The sequence below is a fragment of the Fundulus heteroclitus genome, chromosome 8 (genome assembly GCF_011125445.2).
Source record: "Fundulus heteroclitus isolate FHET01 chromosome 8, MU-UCD_Fhet_4.1, whole genome shotgun sequence".
NCBI lineage: Eukaryota > Metazoa > Chordata > Actinopteri > Cyprinodontiformes > Fundulidae > Fundulus > Fundulus heteroclitus.
This window is the reverse complement of record NC_046368.1, coordinates 24,924,557-24,944,725: the sequence shown is the minus strand read 5'-3', so window position 1 is coordinate 24,944,725 and position 20,169 is coordinate 24,924,557. Positions and strand designations below refer to the sequence as shown.

Below are 20,169 nucleotides of genomic sequence, written 5' to 3'. Positions count from 1 at the left end.
ATCAAACGGCTGAATTGGCTCTTCAGTATGCAGTCAAGTTCTCCAGAGTCCTGCTAGTGGTCTGATTATTTGACTCAGGTGCATTGAAGCGGAGACACATATAAAGATTGCAGGACACCGGACCTCGAGGACAGGAATTAAAGACCCCTGTTGTATAACAACCTGAAAATATGATGGCATACAGTTAATGTGCTTACTGTGAAAATATTATTGCTTCTTATAGAGTAATACTGAAAGCTAATATTAGCTGCCTAACAAAATGAAGTTGTTAAGTTAAAGGCTCTGGAGCAGGGCCACACCTCAACCTCTAATTACCCAGCAGTCTACTTATCCCAGATCACCCATCCTTCACAGTCTGTAAGGTTTTTTTTTTTCAACCCCAACTAGACCTTACCTCTTCTCTATCTCTCCTCTTCATCCCTTCACCCTCATCCCTTTCCCTACATCCTAGTGTCATTCTTCATCTCTATTCACTCATCTGAGTTCCCTCTGGGTTGGGTTGTCTTCAGTTGGCTCGAGAAAAAGCCCATTTTCTGAAGACTGAGTCCTCACACTGAATCTCCTCTTCCCAATCCCTGATCAATCCCTCCAGATGACCCATCCTTGCACCCAAACCATCCATTCCCTCAACCCCTTCCTTCATACTCATATCTTTGTGGCGGGGGCCTTGCTTGTGCACCAGACTATTGTCTTACTTAACTAGCCTACACTCTGGCCACATACTCCTCTGTAGTATTCCAGAAAAAAGACCATTATCTTAACAGGATTAGACCGCTGCTCCTATAGCTTTCACTCCATGACTTTCCAGCAGCCGACCTTGTTTCTTGCAAGCGAAGAAAGGAATGGCGTCCTTAGAAGGACTTTAAAACTTGGAAGAGGTGTGGCTGAAAACTGTTGTGGTTTTGAAGTCATAACAGTTTGAAACCATGGTAGACCTTGAGACCAACAGGCTTCCCCAAGCTTCCTGTCAACAGTGGCTTTCTTCTTGCTATTGTTGCATAAACTCCAGATGTGTGGCGCGCACGACTACTGGTTGTCCTGTAGGCAAATTCTCCCACCAGAGCAGTGGGTCGCTACAGCTCCTGCAGAGCAAACCTGGAACGTCCGGTTGCCTATCTGAAGAATGCCCCAAAAAAAATGCAATGAGGTTGTAACAAGATAAAAATGTTCATCATGTTATGATGATCATGTTGCAAGGCACTGTGTTAGAGCTATTCTATGCTGAATTCAAGCTGACGTCAATTACTCAGCAGGCCATTCCAGCTTTTGTCCTAGTTTTACCCAGAGCTCCATGTACAAGGAGCTTATCATCATATTTGTCTTGACTATTTTCAATCTCACAAGCAAACATCCACAAAAAAGGAGAGTGACTGACAACAACTCAAACTCCATCCGTACAGGGCAAGTAAAACCTGACATGTCCTCATCTTGCTCTCATAATATTTTCAGAGGGTTGTGCCAAACATATGCAGAGCATCACTAATTGGGTTCTTTTGTACGTGAAGGCTATGAAAACAGCGTCTAAATTTGTTTAAAGTCAGCCGCTGTTTCTTTAGCCGCGGCTGTTTCTCAAACGATACCCTGGAAGGTCTTCGGTGGCTGTTTATTTTCATGATTCATGTACAGCACAGCGGCTCCTGCAGCCAACTCAAACAATGAGAAATAACACATTTGGAACTGTTCATCAAAACTGGATTATATATTGAGCTATAGCTATAAGCTAAGAAATTAAGAGCTGTTGAAATATAGCTTCGATTTTTTTTTTAAAAAACATTCAAAGAGACGCTTTCCGGGCTAAAGACTTTTTTGACTTTATTCCGTAAATCCTGTGGATTAAATGACACCCAAAGAAAATAGGAACTAACAAAATAATGCTGAAATGATACTTAGATATGGATCCTGTAGTATATTTCTAATAACTCTGACTTTGAAGGTTCCCACCATAGAGCTTAATTGATTTACGCTTGATCTGTCCATCCTTAAAGTGACTCTGCATTCAGGTGAAATGAGGCACTTAGGGGGTCCGGGACCGGCTCTAAGTCAAGCATGAGCACATATGTAACACAAATCAGCACGCGCCCATTCCTCTGCCTGTCAACGCAGGGGGTCGGGTTACTGTGGCTGCTGAGGGAAGAGGAGTGAAATGCAGCACTGGTTACATGGTGCTGGGATGTCGCAGAGCAAACACATAAATCTACTCATCTCAGCGCTGGTGATATGTTAGCTGTGGGATTATTTTCTCAGCGTTTTTCCTGCTTTTCTTTTGCAAATGTTAAACCGGGCTACCTTGGCACATTGGAACTTGCAAACTTCCAATAAAAAATAAATTAAACTTAATATTCAGCAACTTGATATAAATGAGTGTGGAAACAGCATGTCATAATTGCAAGCCTACCTAAATGAGAGATCCAAAGTGTTCTGGCACAGCTTCACCGACTGCCAAGTTGCATGGAGGGGGGGGGGGGTGTAGGTCAAAGATCTGGTGAAGACTCCTAGCCTGGCTAGTCAGATTGATTTACGTCGTATTCACTGTGTGTCAGTATGAAAAGGAGCTGGTATAGCCCGATTTCAAAGGCGGGACTAACAGGGTCAGCGTCAACGGGTTAGAAACAATCACACAACTACGGATATGATGCACAAAAAAGTACTCCAAGTACATGGTGTACTCACATGTAGTTTCTTGATTTTCCAGGGGGCTAAGCAACAAAAATCTCTGTTTGCATCTTGACTATTGTGGTTACAGAAAAGCGCTGCTGCACAATGTGTAATTCTGCCGCAGAGAGTGATGTATCGTAAAGTCCCTCCTCCTATGCTGTGATTGGTCCGGTCTGTTTTAGACCAGAGGAAATGGAGGCTTCAATTACGTTCCATGCCTAAACGGCTTGCCTAAATGGCTGGCTTGCCTAAACGCTTACGCTTGCCGTGTAAGTCAGTCTGACTGGCCAGGCTAGAAGACTCCAGCAGTGCCTGAAGTACTACGACAAAACTTTATGTGTTGAACAACGGGTTTTGGCTTGTGTCCTTCATCTGGGTCCAATCTGATTGGATAAAGAAGCTGGTTAGCAAATCCAGTTGTTTCATAGTACTTCAAGCGTTGCTGGAGTCTTGACTTGACCAAACATTTACCTAATTTGACAGGAAGGGGACGCATTAATCACAACCATAAAGCTTTTGGTAACTTTGGGGGAGCTGTCAAGATTCCCTGGTTGGGTGGATAATTCTGGTGACAGAAGAACCATTAGTCTGAACTAAATAAAAAGTGGTAAGAAGAAAGCCGTTGTTGAAAGAAGGTCATAAGAGGTCTCTTTGCAGCTTACTTCAAACCAAGAGCGAAGGCACAGCAAACATGCTGGTCAGATAAGACCCAAATAGACAAGGGGTTGCACAAGCAGACGTTTAAAAGAAAACGGTCAACTTTATTTAGAATATTTCAAAAAGATGTTTTATTTTGTAGTTACCGATCTCTTGTTACCCTATTTCACTTTGACAAAGATGCTGTTAGCATTCTTTTTCCTGTTTGATACGATTGCAATTGTGGAGCCTGACCTGGCTGGAGTCCGACGGACCGGAACGGAGCAAAAAATTGACTTGTTCTGCTAACGGTGACATTCGGAGGAGTCACAGAGAATGTGGAACTGTTCACATTAATTAAAATAACAACATAGTTTCTCCGATTGACGGATGTGTACGAATGTGAATGGAATGGAGCAGTCATGGAAGATGTGGAATTTGGGCATTAGGCTCGGCAAAGGACTTCAGACTGGGGCAGAGGTCTACCTTCTAACAGGACAATGACTCTAAACAGATAACCAGAGCTACAGTGGAATGGTTTATATCAAAGTATACTGGTCTTTTAAAATGGCCCAGTCAAAGTTTAAAACTAAATCTATTTGGGAATCTTTTGCAAAACTGGAACATTAAACGTTCCAACCGATCTGATTGAGCTCAAACGTTAATGCAAAGAACAATGGATGGAAATTTCAGCTTCTGCAAACTATTGACTCAGGCTGGCGTAAAATAAATACATGCCACACTTTTCAGATTTTTGTTTGCAGCGGCGGCTGGTGATCATTTTTTTTGGAGCGTTGCACCAGAGGTCGAAGGTTACCACACAATAAGCTCTTCTTGAACAGAAATCCGTCCACAATCACTTGCCTGCTGCTGAATTTTTAAGTCCGTTCGCCTCAGTCAAAATTCCTTTATCTGCTTTATTCCTTCAGCAAAAGTCTCATGAAAATATTATTTTGTAAATAGATTAACAAATTTTCTTTCACTGTGCCATTGTCTGTCTTGTTGTCCGACTCTTCCATTTGCAACACGCATGTGTGACATTCTAAGGTGCGTGTGACTTTGTTTGACAGGTATGATGAATTCATCTGATTGGATAAAGAATGGCGCAAAGAGCGGTTCTTCGTTGGTTAAGTAACCAATTGAGGCATTAAGTCACATGGAAGATAAAAGTGTTAGGATGTACATACACAATCATTTGTCCAGTGCCCCGCGACGTAAAAACATCACAACTGAGATGAGATAAAAAAAAAAAAATTTATTGTTCCACTATAAATAAGGTGTACATATGAAAAATGAATAAAACTAAAACCAAAACGCTGAAAAATCAAGTCAGACACATCGTCTCAGAGAACAAATGTTATGATTACTTTTTGATTTAGTATTTTATTTATACTGTGTCTACACTTTTACCTGGCATTTTGGTGGGGGCGGTGCCCAATTGACAAGCCACCATCGTTTATTTGTACAACCTTTTGAAAACAATGAATTGTTTCTACTGCCCCCTTACAATTATGCACTGCTTCATGTTGAGTCTGTCGCATAATGTCAACCTTCTGTGTGTAGTCTGTAAATATATAATAAACACATTGTGGTCCTGCTCCTTTGACCAGCTACCACAATCCCCAGCCTTGTGGCTTTCACAGCACTGATCTCTTGTTAAAAAACAAACAAAAGGCAACTAAAAAAACAGATATTTTGCTGTTTAGAGATAACCGTGTGCATGTTGATGACTCTGAATCACCATTATTGGATGGTGTTAATTAGTTTTGGTGTTCATGCTCAGGAGTGTGTGCGCACTAGCTGTATATGGGGGTGTAAAAGCCTCTTTCTAGCGCTTTACAAGAGGGCAAAATGGAAGCACGAGAGAGGCTCTCTAAACCTTGGAGATAAAATGTGTGAACTCTAGCTTTGCTAACCAAAGTGAACAGGTTGATATCATTGTAATTCACAAAACACATAGGATGGAATCTCTTTACCGCCCTGTGAACCACCTCAGTTTGTTTGAACTGTGGAGCACATTTTTTTATTCGTTTTATTATTATTTTTTTGGTTGTGCTCGAATGTGTTCGTCTTACACCGACGACGGGGTTGCACTGAAATCCATCCGGTAAATTTAGCTTGTGTTAACACTGGAGGTGGGCTGCGCTTCAGCAGGTCTGCGGCACCCCGCCATGCTGTGCGTTTGGATTCGGTTACCTGCCGGCCGAGCCACTTCTCATGTCAGACGGATATCTGCTCCGAGCCGCTGGGCCCGGCCACCCTGAAGCACAGAGGCGGCCGAACGCCCCCCCCCCCGCAGCAAAGGTATACTTTGATAGAGGCCCCTGAAAGTGTTGTGACAGGGCACAGGAAGTGCCAACTGCCCAGGGAGGAAGTATCAAATGAAATGGCATCTTGAAAGCTGGGTGTACCGATAGGAGCTTTAACACCCGTAGAGCATACGAAAGGGGCTTTCCAGCATGATATGTGTTTATGCAGTTTTATTCCGTGCACTGGAAAAAGTCAACATTGCTTTTTCTATGTATGTTTTCATTCTTCTAAACAGTGCATGAAAAAGGATAAACTGAAACAGTTTTGCCTGTCATACCCTTCAACAGAGCCCCCTAAATTCCTCCGAGTTGACAAATAAGACTGACTGCTCCCTCTTTTCCCGCACACAAACCCTCTAAGCTTGTCTTTGTCTTGGCATTACCCAGTCGTGACTTACAGCGCCTTGAAAAAGTATTCTTCAGCTGTTTCCCATTTTGCCACATTACGACCACAAACTTAAATGGAATTGAAATCATATTCGTTAGGGATGAATCAGTTTAAAGTCAGGCAAGGCAAGACAAGGCAAGGCAAGGCAAGGCAAGGCAAGGCATGTTTATTTAGAAAGCACTTTTCAGTAACAAGACGATTCAAAGTGCTGCCGTAGCAGTGCCTAGTAGTGCATCATTTTTGGAAGAGGATGGAGAATTCTTTGTTGCAAATACAAATCTGAGAAGGGTCTTGTGCGTTTTTATTCATCCCCCTTTACCCTTATACCCTTAAATAAAATTCAGCGCGACAACATCAGAAGTGAAAACGTTAGTCCATAAGATGTTGATCTCAGGTGGAAAAATCTGCCTGTTTGGCAACTTTTAGCCATTCTCTCAACTGAGAAACAGGGTAGTGGCAGTATCATGCTGGGGGGGGGGGGGGGGGGATGTTTGTTTCTTTTCTTTTCTTTTTTTGCCAGCATTGGGAAGCTGGTCAGTAGAGGGGGAGATTGCTGAGCTAAGTACACAGCTAAAGCGACTTGAGACTGGGGCGGAGGACTACCTATAGTAGTACAACAACCCGATACAAGCAGCTAGACCTAGACCGATGCGTATTAATGAGCCAGAAGGTCCCAGTCAGAGTCCAGACCTGAACCCAACAGAGAATCTGTATCAACATTTTTAAATTTCCCCATCCAGTACGACTAAGTTTGAGCAATTATGCAAAGAATGGGAAACAGTTCAGTCTTTCAGCAAACCTGGGACATACCCTCAAATGACTTGTAGCTGTAGGCCCAGTCGTGGAGGAAGTGTGGCTCCATAAGGCTTTGATTCTCAGGGTGAATATATTTTACATTAAAGCACTGCCTTGTGTTATTCTATCAAATTAAATTCAAGTCATGCACACTACATTATGTGATTGTAATTTAAGAAAATAGGAAATATTTCAAGGTACATGAATCATTTGACAAGAGACTGTAGATGCCCTTCAAGACACAATCCTGTAGCCCACAGTAACGCTGGGAAATAAAGGCAGCATGGCGGCACAGCTTCAAGGGTCTGTGAGAAAAAAGCGCCTCTCTTAAAGCTCTCCTCACTTTGGCAACGTCGCTGCCATGAAGTGCGCTAGAAGGAAATCAGATTCCCAACATGTTGCAAGCAACACCGGTTTCATCTTTTATGTGGTGTGCATTTTGGCAAACGTGTTTCGGGGGCCTGCGCAGTGAGATGTCTGGATCTAATTGCTGGCTGATGCGTTGCTGTGCGAGGGGAGCACGTCTGTCAAAGAGGGAGACGGATTTTGGGAGACTTCCAAAAAGCCCGAAAGAGGGGCACGGCGACACAGAAAGAGCAGGGGCGGCTTCAGAAAACAAGCGCTCAAAAGTCTCCGCTCCAGCTTTTGCCTGCTCCATTCAGAGATCCGAATCGTCTGCCACAGACACTCTGCGGTTGAGTCAATGAGGTGGAGAGCCGGGGAGAAAGAGAGAGGGGGAGAGAGGATGGAAGGAAAGAAATACACAAACAGAAGGGAAGGTTTTGGGGGGAGGATATTTAGGGAGGGAAAATGAGAAGTGAATGGGCCACATGGGTGGCTTCCAGTGGGGATGTTTTATTTCTTTTGGCTTCTTGAGTGACAGGGCCATCATCGCCGAGGAATCAATGACATAATGCAGACGACGTGGACAGAAAGCTTTGAAGCACCTCAGTCTTTCCCCACACGCACGCAGCGTTACGTTCCAAGCGTTTTTTTTAAACACGCGCGGGCTTTTTTTCGTCTACTCGCTTTTAATCTGTGGCTGGATTCTCACACAGCGTATTTGGGTGCTTTTCATATTTGTTTTGATGTCAAATAAGAAGGAGTCTACTTTTAAAAAAAAAAAAAAAAAAAATCACATGCTGCTGTTTTTGGTGGAACAAATTTACAACAGTGTACAATAGCAAAGACTTAGTCTGTGTTGAACGGCTGTATATTGGACATGACTGCCAGGATCAAAACGTTGGTGATTTAGAGATATAACTTTATCACCACGATTCTTTCTTCTTCTTTTTTTTTTTTTTTTTACAGTTTCATGAGCAACAGTACACTCTTAAAGCTGCTGGGTTAAAAAAGCTTATTTGACTAACTCAGGGCTGGGTCAAATACTTTACTCCATCGGGGCTGGGTTAGGATAAGTTAGTTCCTCCAAAACTGGGTAAAGTAAACCATGTTTGGTGTTAAGGTTGAAGACAGCAGCCTGGAAACAATAATCCATCACTAAAATTTCTAAACATTTGGTAATATTTTGGGTGAACATTATTTCTCAAACCCCCTAAATAAGTTGGTTCATGCTTATATTGATTGTATGACTAATTCTTTTGTCAAAGTGTGAAAGTTGAACACAGCTAGCACTAGCTTGGTAAATACAATCTTAAAGGTATACTATGCAACCGGGGTTGATTTTCCAGCGAGGCTCCCCCCAGAGGGCGAAAGTAAAAGTGCACTGTCGTAAAGATGCTCAGCTGTTCTGGTTTCTCCATCAAGCAAGGCGCGGTTGTTTTGAGCTTAGCAGACAGGCGAACGCAACGAAAAGTGGAAAAAACGACAGTACAAACAATGACTAACACAGTGAAGGTATGAACATCAGGCTTCCTGCAGCGCTATCTTGGCGCTAACTCACGCTACCGCCTCACCAACATGAAAAAGAAATAAAAATAAAATAATAATAATAATAATAATAATAATAATAATTATTATAATAATAATAAACTGCATGTTTATTTGAGGTTAACACGCGGTTCTTTGTTGTTTCTTTCGCGCGTGCATATAGTGAATAGCAGGGCAAAAACACATGGAGTTCTCGCCGTAAAGCAAGACCGATTCTCACGGTCTTGCATGAGACCTCTGAGCCTGTGTGTGCGGGCCGAGAGCTCTTACAATTGCAAGTACGGTATTTCCCCCACAGACCACCAGGGCGGCCGAGAAAACCTTTGTTTGACCTGAAATGACTCATTTAATCATCCAAAACGGTATGGAACACATTAATTAACTGAAAAATGTTGCATAGTATGCCTTTAAAGGAGCAATAAGCAAAATCTCACCACTAGGTGTGGTTTTGGGCACTGTCTGTAGACCAAAACAAGATGTTTGCCAAGCCGCGCCTCTTTCTACCTCCTAAATCTAAGCACTAGACCAGTTATTCGTTACAATTTTACATCTAGTCCAAGTGTTATGTATCCAGTAGTCGTGTTAAATATTCAGCGCCAAAACAATAGCGATGGTGTTGAGGAAGCTGGTGGGGAATGAGCCTCCAAACCGAGTTCTGCCGAGGGCCCCGCGGATACCGTAGGACTTGCTCTGTTTAAACGGCCGCACAAGCTTTGCCGCACTCACTCCTCTGTGTTTGCCGTGTAGACTGCTGGCAGTCTGTGTTTAGGAGAAAATGTTTGGTCTCTGCCTTGTGTCAAGCTGCAGCTCTGGGTTTGGGTTACCTGCGGGTGTCACGATGATGAACGGGCTGCTGGAGCTTGATGAAGTGTTTATGACCGAAAGGCGTTGTTGCATGTAACTAATCAGGCCTGAAGCTCGTAGGCGACAGCAGGCTTTCTGCCGAACGGCAACGCAAAGATGCTTGATGATGTTTTGGATGCAAATGGTCAGCGGATGCTGCGGTGACATCACGCAGCTGCTTGACTCGGAGGGTTCGGCGGAGTGAGCGCCACTGGGGACTTCTCCCGGTGGAGAGAGGGCTCATTTTTGTTCTATTTATTGTTGTAACCTAAGTAGGAGATGTCTAGGTAACCTCTGTACTTCGTTTCAAGTGGACAGAATAATAAATCCAGCCGTAACAAATGGTTTGTTTCAGGCCGGGCCTGTTATTTTATCATCACATTCTGCACAAGCGTGATGGATAAGCTACGAGGCCCCGGCTGTTTGTATGAGTGGATAGCATGCCAAAGCAAACACGTGCCGGGCTAAAAAAGAAAGTGAAAAATGCGGTGAGAGGCGGGCAACATAATTCTGCAGCAGATCCCGGTTCTGAGGGTTCACACCGAGGTGAGACAGGCAAGATGGAGGATAAATAAAAACACCCCCAGAAAGTCTTCAGCTAAATAAATTATGTGCAAGGACGAGTGAGTTTGCACTTCGCGAAGTGGTGAAAGCTCCATGTTTCTCCCTGGCCTGTCTGCTGAGAGGTGGCTCTGGGCCAGAGTCTTTAATTCCTTTTTGTCAAACAGCACTTCATACATCTGCGTTTCTGTTACTGTAAGTCTTTTCATGAGGGCTCATCAATGCTGCAGGCTTGTCTGTGTGAGATCAAACGTGTTTAAGGGCATACATTTTCTTTCTTATGCTTCCTTTTTTTTGTATCAAGGCTTATTGCTCATTGTAATTATAGATTCCCATGACCAAACCTGGAAAACGTGTAAAAAAGAGTGAATGGGAAAAGGTGAGCAGCCGACAGTGTAGCCAAACACTGCCAATAATGATGACATTTGAAAAAAAATGACCTCTAGCATCATTACATACATGTCTACCCTGGTTCAGGATGAATTTCACAGTCTGCAGCTATAATTTGAGTTGATAAAGCGAAGGCTAATAAGAAAAGTCAACTAGTGGGGATGACTTTTTACACATGGGTTTCTAAACACCTAAATACTGCCGACATTCAGACAGACGCCGTCATTTCTGGCCCAATTCTGACAAGAGTTGTTTCTCTAATTTGAACGGGTGTGTTTGAGCACGTTCCTCCCAACAAGTTGGGAACAGACTAGAACAGACAAGGTTATATTACTGAGCCAAGCAGTGGTTGTGTGAGTCTCACTTTTCTCCACATAATCATTCATCGCTAGCTATTTTCCATCCAGTTGTCATGCCAATTTTGGCTGAACTTTCGAAATTTTGCAGTAAAGAAGCAAGTTGTAATTGTTGTGTCACGTCAACTAGTATTGCCGATGTTACTTGCGGTCCGGAGATGTAGAGAAAGAAATGCAGTTCTACGCATGCTATGGGAATATCCGGGAAGACGCTGACGGAGGAAACAGCTGCTCAGTCATGTAAGATAAATGATAAAGCCGTTTTTAAACGGTGTGTTGCTGTTGTGAATTTTTACTTACAAAGAATAGTTATATGATGTTGTATTCTGTTCTATTTCTGGTTTGCTTCTCTTACCGGCTTCCTTGCTGTTAGCAGGCTGCTGCTCTTTTGCCAAGACAAAATATCAAATGTGTTGCACTCTGTGTTGGGAACCCTGGGAAATCTCCTGATTGGCTGAGGAACCAGGAAGTAAACACAGGCTATACTCTGAACCGAGGTGGTTCCAGACCGTACCTCTAGGTTTGAAAGGAGAAAACCGTGACTAAGATGTTGTTGATGGAGAGGACCGATTGTCTATAGCGAATGCTACTTCCATCCCAGGTGACGAATGAGAATGATTTAGGTTAATTTTACAGTAAATATCTTACTCATAGCTCCTTTAACTCTATTTTGGAAAAGCCAAAAACCAGCTCAAGCTAGTGTAAATGTTTTTTTGCGAAATTGAAGAATTTATTTAAAATTTTGCCATTTCCATCAACCTTTTTAATGCAATGCTTCAAAATGTGCATTAAAAGACGTTGATGGAAACACGGCCACTATCTTTGTCTTTAGTTAGCTCACACAAAACAGCATGTTTGTTAGTGCAATATTCATTTATCCTGGCATTTACTCTTTTATTTTCTACTGTTGGTGTTTCTTGAGAACTTATTTTAGATTAGACTACTTGTTTTTTTTTTGTTATTTTTTCATCGTTAATAATTGTATGTAACTGACTGTGTCTTTGCCACTGTCACACCCAAATTTCCCCATTGCGGGACAATAAAAGGAATTCTTATCTTATCTTAACTTAAAAGCTCACTTTAGGTTAATGCTGCAAACGTAGTGGATAAAGGGCGGTTAAATACAATATACACATTTTAACTGCAGTTAAACAGTCCCTTCCTTATTTGGCTCAGACACTGCAAAAAAAGTTATTTGCTGCTGTAACTAAATAGTTAGGCTGCATGCTTACTTCCTGCTCAAGCTATCTATCCTAGCTCACCCCCATTTTTGGCCCATATGATTATTTTAAGCAAAACTGCTCACTCAGTTCTTTTTCTAAGTTCCTGAGTGGCCACTTTCATTTGACATGTTCCACTAAAACACCTTTTATTGGATCAAGAACACGGTCCATGTCCTACGACACTATTTGACCTGTGGATCCAGATGACACATAATCATCTTCGTCATCATCATCATCATCATCATCATCTACAAGTGGTGTTGACTTGTTTTTTAAAAAAATCAAAATGATAATTATTGGTTTCTTCCTTATTTGTGTTTATTAGAAGAAAGAAAGAAAGAAAGAAAGAAAGAAAGAAAGAAAGAAAGAAAGAAAGAAAGAAAGAAAGAAAGAAAGAAAGAAAGAAAGAAGCGATGGCTTGATATAAAAAAGCCACTGTTGTGCAGCAGGTCCTAGCAGTTTGGAGCGGCCTCTAATTAGGGTAGTATTCAGGGGTGGCATTACTTCCAAAACTTCTTAAAAGGGTAGAAAGCGGAGCTCCTTTTGGAGGGGGGGGGGGGGGGGGGGACAGGGTAAACGTAGAAGCAGTCCCATAGGCTGAATAGCAGATGGAGAGACTCTGCACCTCGATTGGAGGCAGTTGCCGTTGGATCCTGCCGCTCTGGGATATAGCCCAACCCAGAACGGGTTTGATTTTTCATTAAAAAAAAAAAAAAAATCAGCAAAACACTAAGAAGCTTGAAGCTAAGACCTTTGCAGAGAGATAAAGAAAAAAAAAAACACTGTCTGTGCGCGTTTTCTTGTAGAAATATGACATGTTGGTCAAATTCTAGGGATCTACTGCATGTCTTACTGTGTTTTAAAATTCTTCTGCAATGAAAAGAGGCGTAATAAAAAAATACTGGTCTAATAATGCTCATGGGATGCATTTTCTTAGAAATTGGAGGCAATTTTACATTTTCAATCATTTCATCATCTATTTAGTTTTAATTTAGAATTTATTATTATTTATTTGAATGCTGATATTGTAGAAGATCAACACCGAGGATCCTGAGAATAACAGTTTTCTTCACACATATTCTTTTTATAAGTATTTCCTGCATTTTATATTATAAGGACTTTTTTATTAGTATCACAAAGTGTTTAATTGTACAGGTCGGTGGTTCTTCTGGTGGTTAAGTGACCAAATGTTAAAGTTTTAAAATAATTGCAGTTACTTAATAGAAAAATGCCTTTTAGTGATTTAAAAATATTTATAGTTTTTTTTTTTTTTTTTTTTGCCAGTGGGTAACGGGTTTAACAGGTTTTTATGCAAGATGACTGTTTATATATTTTTATTTAGATTTTGAAGAATGTCACCCATTACTGAAACTGTCCTAAAACAAAACAATTTATTTAAAATGCAATATATTTAAAAGCAAATTTTTATGAGGATTTTCGTGCATACAAAAAAGAGAAACTATAATTTTCTTTGTTCTGTTTAAGACAAAAAAAATCACACATTTATGAATATAGGGCCCTTCATATGTGGATTATTTATTATTGTTTGTTTTAAATTTTATTCCAGAAAATCCATTCTTTTCTCATTAATTACGTCACATGCTACAGTTGTATTTTCGTTTTCTTTTACTCAAAAATCCTCTCAACATGATGCGGCTAAATGATATTTTTGCTGAAAATGTTGTGTCGGCTGCTTTAGAGAATCAGGACCAAAAGCCGGAGTAGATCAGGCCCTCTTCCCCCCCACAGCTCTGCATCAACGTGAAGAATGGTTGCCAAAGCACTACTTTTGCTCAAACCAGAGTATTGTTTTATGTATTTATTTCATGTTCGTAGAAACCTAACTTGCTCAGGCAGCCTGTATGGTAAAGGTTACCACGACTCGGTTCGGCTCTGAGTGCTGCTTGATCCCCTCTCTCCTCATGACCCGTGTGACCCAGCAGGATAAACTGCTAACTGGGCCTCAGTCATGCTCAAGAAGGCTGATGACCACATGATCATGTTGGGCCGCCTTTTATTTACCCAAGGCCTTCACTGCATATGCCCTCCAGCATCCACCGGTTCCTGTTTATGCACACCTTTCAGTTACACAGTCACAGAAATGTATACATTTTTGTTTTTTTTTTTATTGTTGTTCTTATCAAACTCTGCAGCCACTGCGTCGTATCTGTGCGTGAAGCACTTCCCACACACCCTCGCTGAAATTGTAACCACAAATAAGCGGAAAGAAAAAAAGCAAGAAGAACGAACTTTTGATGCACATAACCACCAACTTTTTAAAATAAATCAACGTATTAATCAAAGGGAAATCAGTGTGTACAGAGACTGTCGCGTTATGGTTGACGAGATTTTATACTTAATTTGCGGCTTCCTGTTTCTATATTTTGCGTCTTTCTTTTTCATTTTCTTTTTACCGCCTCTCCCCTCCGGACCGTTTTGCATTTTAAAAAAAACTCTTGCTCCTGGGTCGCAGGTCATTAGACCGATGGCTGAAAATTCTGGATTCGTGGAAATTTTCAAGTCATTTACGGGAGAGAAGTTTTTTTTTTTAAATTATTGTTATTATTAAGCTAATTTCACCGTTAGATGCCTGGGTTATAATAGACAAAAAAAAAAATGCAAACATGCAAGACCGAATTATTGCTCCAGTAATGCTTTACATGTCATGGAAATGCAGTTAAAACTGCCCAACGCACATTTCATACAAGAAATTAGACAACATGTAGGCTACTGCACTGCGTAACGTTCCCCCAAGTAATGCAGAAAAATATGGGATATTAAATACCGCAAAGAATTGCACAAACTCTGTTTTCTGCGTTTATTCTTGCCTTTTCTCTGCTCTGCTATTTGTAGCTAAACAAGCCTCTGACTGACCTCGTTCCCCGCTGCTCTCTCCCCCTCTCTCTCTCCTCGGCGTGTGTGTTTTCTGTGAGTGTGTGTATAAATGTGTGTGTGTGTGTTTTCTGTATGTGTGTGCGTGTGCACGTCTGTCTCTCATTGCGTGTTACATCATCACGCAATAGCTGTCCTCTCGTGGCCCACTGAACTGGCTCTAAGTGCTGGCTCTAACCAATTGGGCCATCTACTACGCGGTGCACGTTTCCGTGGATCAGCGCAGGCAGACACACGCAGGCGGCGGGCGCGCTGCACGTTCAGTCACGGAAGCGCTCTGACTGTAGCTACAGTAAAAAAAAAAAAAAAAAAAAAAAGGAAAAAAAAAAACAGGACAGCGCTGGGGGCTGATGAAAAATTTAAAGAAAGAAGTCTACCACACGCATGCATCATCTCAGGATGCTCCAGGACTTAGATGCTGAAGAACATGCTTTCAGATCATTCAAAGCTACTGACTCTATGCGTAAAAATGGCACAACTGGGTGACTTTTTGTGCAACTAAAAGAGCACACGGGAGCAGCTGACACGGGGCAGAGAACATCTAAAACAACCGTGAGCATAATATAATTTTCAAGCGGATTAAGGTGGTTCTAACCCCTGACACACCCATTTCTACGCGCTGAGCACGCTGCGGCTGTAGAGCCATTTATTCTTTCTGCGGGATTGGCACAGTAAGAGGGAATTTTGGAGGCCACTGAAACTACATCTCACATCAGTACCCCTATTACCCTGATTTAAACAAACATTTTATCAAATTATTGAACGAAGAAAATATCTGAAATCCATCAAAAGCGATATACACTGCAAAGTGTTTTAAGACGGTATTAAAAAGGATCCATTATTGACATTTTGCAAATGCATATTAGTTTGTACATTTAATGTTCAGTTAATGTTCAGTTAATGTTCAAATGTAACATCATTAAACACAAATTATGTAGGGAAAAAAATCTTATCACGTGTTGATTATGTCAGTGAACTTTAAGCTATTCTCATTCAGCAGAAAACAGTATAAAAAAGTTTACATTGTAGCTTTTGTGGATAAAGCAACTTGGTGAAAGTTTACAGTTGTGGTAAGGATTCTGGTTGAGAAAGCGTCTGCGCTAGCTCAGGACATTACGTTTGTCTCCAGTTGGACCTCATTTAGAGACAGAACCTTTGCCAAAGTTAAACTTACTGACAAGCTGCACTGTAAAACCGAGTTTTACAGAGTATTAAATATTTCACTAATAAATTTAAATGAAAAAATTCACTAGAAATTTCAGCAAGCACATAATGATATTGACACACACACACACACACACACAAAATTGACCAAAACATTTGGATGACAATTTAACTGAACATATTGTTTCAGTCAACTGCTAGCCTGACTGTTAGCTGTGCCTTTCCACCCAGTGGGACGTTTAGGAGAGACTGCTGAGCCTGAGGTGCTTATATGGGGTTTATTATGAATCAATAGATTTGTAAAAGCTTAAAAAATAGATATATATATAAAAACTATTTAGTTACAGCAAAGTTGTGCCTTTACTTGTGGTAAAGAAATGTTCTGTGATGGAAGAAGAATTTGAGTTTGTATTCAGCTTAAAAAGACTACAATTGTACTGCAGGGCGCTTCCAGACTTGCTTCCAGTACAGAAGCACTTCGGAGCATAAGCCCTACAACAGTTTTTAATATTTTACTTATAGTTTAGGGTTATTCCTTCCTAATACAACCTATATTAACGTATCAATCTGACTGTTTCCTGCTGGACGCCACACGTGATAAATGGGAACAGCAAAGGTTTGGACAAATCACGATTTTTTTTTTGTTAAATTCCAATCAAAATAGTTAGGTTTAATCAAAACAACACAAGTTAATATTATGTTATGTTATTATGTTATTCAGACAATCTACCATGCTTTAATAAAACTAAAAAATAAATAAAATAATGTCTAACATTTAATGCTCTCCATAATATATTTTTTAATAGTATAGGCATATAAGGTGTGAAGGGACTATTTAGAAGAAAACAGCAGGAACCTGCACAACCAATCAACTTCATTATTGTGAGTAAAATTATATTAAAAGCAGTTGAACTGTTACTGTTTGTCGAGGAAGTAGTGTTAAAATGTGGTTAGAATTGGCACACTTCCTGTAAAGTCTCGTCCGTCTGCCGCACAAATTTTTATCAGTCAATTTCGAACAGTTTGTTTTATTGAGGTGTGTCTAATGGGAGCAGATAATAAAAAAAAAATATGATTTACTTTTTTTTTCCCTCTCTCTCTCTTTCTCTCAAGTAGCTACCCAACTGTGGCCATCATGTGTAAATCTGTGACCCGGCGCAGGGAGAATGCAGCCCCCCTGCCTCACCCGGCTGACACCCTCCTGTCCGCTCACTGCAATTACGACGATGAGTGTGAGAGAGGTCAGATGGACACGCAAGGCCCGTTTGCGCATGTTCCACAGAGGAGTGCGCAGCATCTGAGCGTTTACACTTGGGCTGATACGCGCACACCAGCCACATATTCACCTTCCTGGTTTCAGGGCTCCGCCACAACTGCCCGATAAAAGGTTATTCTTGCTCTTTTGAGTTTCCACTTAAAGGCTACAGAGGCTCGAAAGCAATAAATACATTTAATTAAAAAAAGCTACGTTTCTTTCTTTTTTTTGTTTCTTTTGTTTTGCAAAAAGAAATTTATTCTTCTTAATAAACAACTCGTGTAAAAAATATCACAGCTCAGTTACACCATGATTGCCCCGCAAAACAAATTTACAATTCTTTTATCACTTCAAATAAAATAAAAAATAAAAAAACACACTGCAATATAATTAGAAATGTAATGACTTTGCTGCTTGCCTGTTGTTGTTTTTTTTCTTTCCTTTATTACAAACTTCATCAAATCAAAATCTTTAAAGTTTGCTCTGATTTGATCATATAATAAAAAAATAAAAAATAAAACATGGATGTGTTTGACACAATTTAAAACGTGTGATCGTTTAGAACCTGTCCTGAGACGCTCCTACAGAAAAAAAAAAACAGTGACTGAAATCACGTCTTGGAAAAAAATACAAGAAAAATTCCTGGTAAAAGAGAATATCCTTTTGATTCTCATGGAAATAAAACAAACGTACCATAAATATATAGATTCGTAAACAGCATGAATATAGGCACAAATAGTGTTTTTTTGTTATGTCCGTCATTCTGCCGCAAACAAACGTACAAAAATAATCCTACCTTCAAAGAGGGGCGTTTGTTTCTGTTTTTGATAAGTTTTTTTTTTTTTTTTTTTTTTTTGCAGTTTAGGACATTTCTGTTTAACAGGCGCTAGTGCCGCCGATAATTCTGCTCGGAAAGTTTTCGACTAAAACGGCCTCCGGGTGGACGGACGGCGGCTGGCCGGGCAGCCCCAGCGAGGTCGGTAAGACCGGGACAATGACGGGAGGAGTCCTGGAGGGGCTCAGCGACCCTCCGATGATGCTCTCTATGGAGAAGGGAGAGCGCTGCTGCTGCTGCTGCTGCTGCGGCTGCTGCTGCTGCGGCTGCTGCTGAGGCGGGGAGCTCGGTTTCGGCGCCGGGGACGCGGTGCCCATACCGGAACCGAGCTGCGCGTAAAACCTGCTCCTGCTAAGATCCGTGCTGGTGGGCATCAGCGACGGCGAGGGGATGTGCGTGTGAGAGTGTCTGGGCGGCTGCTGCTGCTGCTGCTGCTGCTGCTGGAAGGCGAACAGCGCGGAGTGCGTGTGGTAGGACTGCAGCTGGATGCCGTAGCCGCCGCAGCCGTACGGTCCGTATCCGTACGCGGCGGCCGCGGGGATGAAGCCGCCGTGCTCCCGCAGCAGGTCCTGCGTCTGCTGCCGCTTGAAGCGCTTCCTCCGCCTCAGAAAGCTCCCGTTGTCGAACATGTCGGCCGACTCCGGGTCCAGGGTCCAGTAGTTGCCCTTGCCCGGGTTGCCGGGCTCCCGCGGGATCTTCACGAAGCAGTCGTTCAGAGACAAGTTGTGCCGGATGGAGTTCTGCCAGGCCGGGAACTTCTCCCTGTAGTACGGGAAGCGGTTGCTGATGAAGTCGCAGATCTCGCTGAGGGTCAGCCTCTTCTTGGGGCTCTGCAGGATGGCCATGGTGATTAAGGCGATGTAGGAGTAAGGAGGCTTCACCAGGGCGTTCTTGCCCGCCGGCTTGAAGGCATCCCTGGAGGAGGAGGAGGTGGCCGTGGAGCCGTCCTGCAGGCACGGAGGTGGCGGAGGAGAGCCGGCCAGGAGGATGCCGTCGCGCATCTGCGCCACCTCGTCCACGTAGGAGCGCGTGTGGCCGTCCCCGTCCTCGCCCTCGCCGACCACGTCGATGTCAGTCTCTTCCGAAAGGAGGGAGGCATCCGACATCTCCGAGCTCAGAGTCATGGCTCAGTCTGCGCGGCTCCGAGCTGCCCCTGAACCTCCCACGTCAAAAACTCATATGATGAGAGGGAGAGGAGAGGCGCGGAGAAAATGCCCTCTGCTTTTGCGCTATTTCCATAGGGTTTGGGGTTATGTTGTGCTCAGAGCGAAGCGCGACCCCCGGGAGTTATAAGACGGAGTGTGTGTGTGGGGGGGGGGAACATGCAAAACGGGCAAACCTGGATCTCACAGGGGGCGGGTCCTCTCTCTGAATTTATCCCTTCGCCCTGATCACATGGGGAGGAAACGTCACAGAGGCAAACGAGAAGAATGAAAAAAAAGGGAACAATTAAAAATATAAAATGTAATGTTTCTTTTTCTTTTTTTATCTGCTGACGATAAAGAGGTTTTCTATTGCATTTTGATTAGTTTCAAACTATAGTCGAAAGTGTTTATCCCGTCCAATTCGGCAAATTATGATGTGACCTACAAGGGAACACATGCATTGTTTTTTTTTATTAGTACTATTTTATTTAAATACTAAATAAAAGTGCCATGAATACCTACCTAGATTTTATTGTTTACATACAATTTCGTGGAAGCTCTGTGATTGGCCATGTATTTCCCTTGTGCGCGCTTCCTGGGAGTGGCGCTGGGTTTGCGTGATCCCGCACTTCTCCAGATTATCCTGCGAGCCATTTGTAGTGAGAAAGAGTCAGCTGTTAACTCGAATCAGTCACGGGTCACGCAGAGCGTTGCAAGCCGCACACACACACATGCAGCCAGGGCCTGTGCCGTGCAGCCTCTGCAGCCATGGTGCATGGGGGAGAGTGGGGTGGACCTACCCCGCTGCTAGTTTTTATGGCGTAATCAATAT

At 42.3% G+C, this 20,169-nt stretch overlaps 1 protein-coding gene across 1 annotated transcript; it reads right to left on the bottom strand.

Annotated features, from left to right (window-relative positions):
• Positions 1–18,098: 18,098 nt before the first annotated feature.
• Positions 18,099–19,551, bottom strand: foxd1 (forkhead box D1). The gene has a single exon (XM_012871267.3). The coding sequence runs from the start codon at positions 19,314–19,316 to the stop codon at positions 18,234–18,236; it is 1,083 nt and encodes a 360-aa protein (XP_012726721.2). The 5' UTR covers positions 19,317–19,551; the 3' UTR covers positions 18,099–18,233.
• Positions 19,552–20,169: the final 618 nt, after the last annotated feature.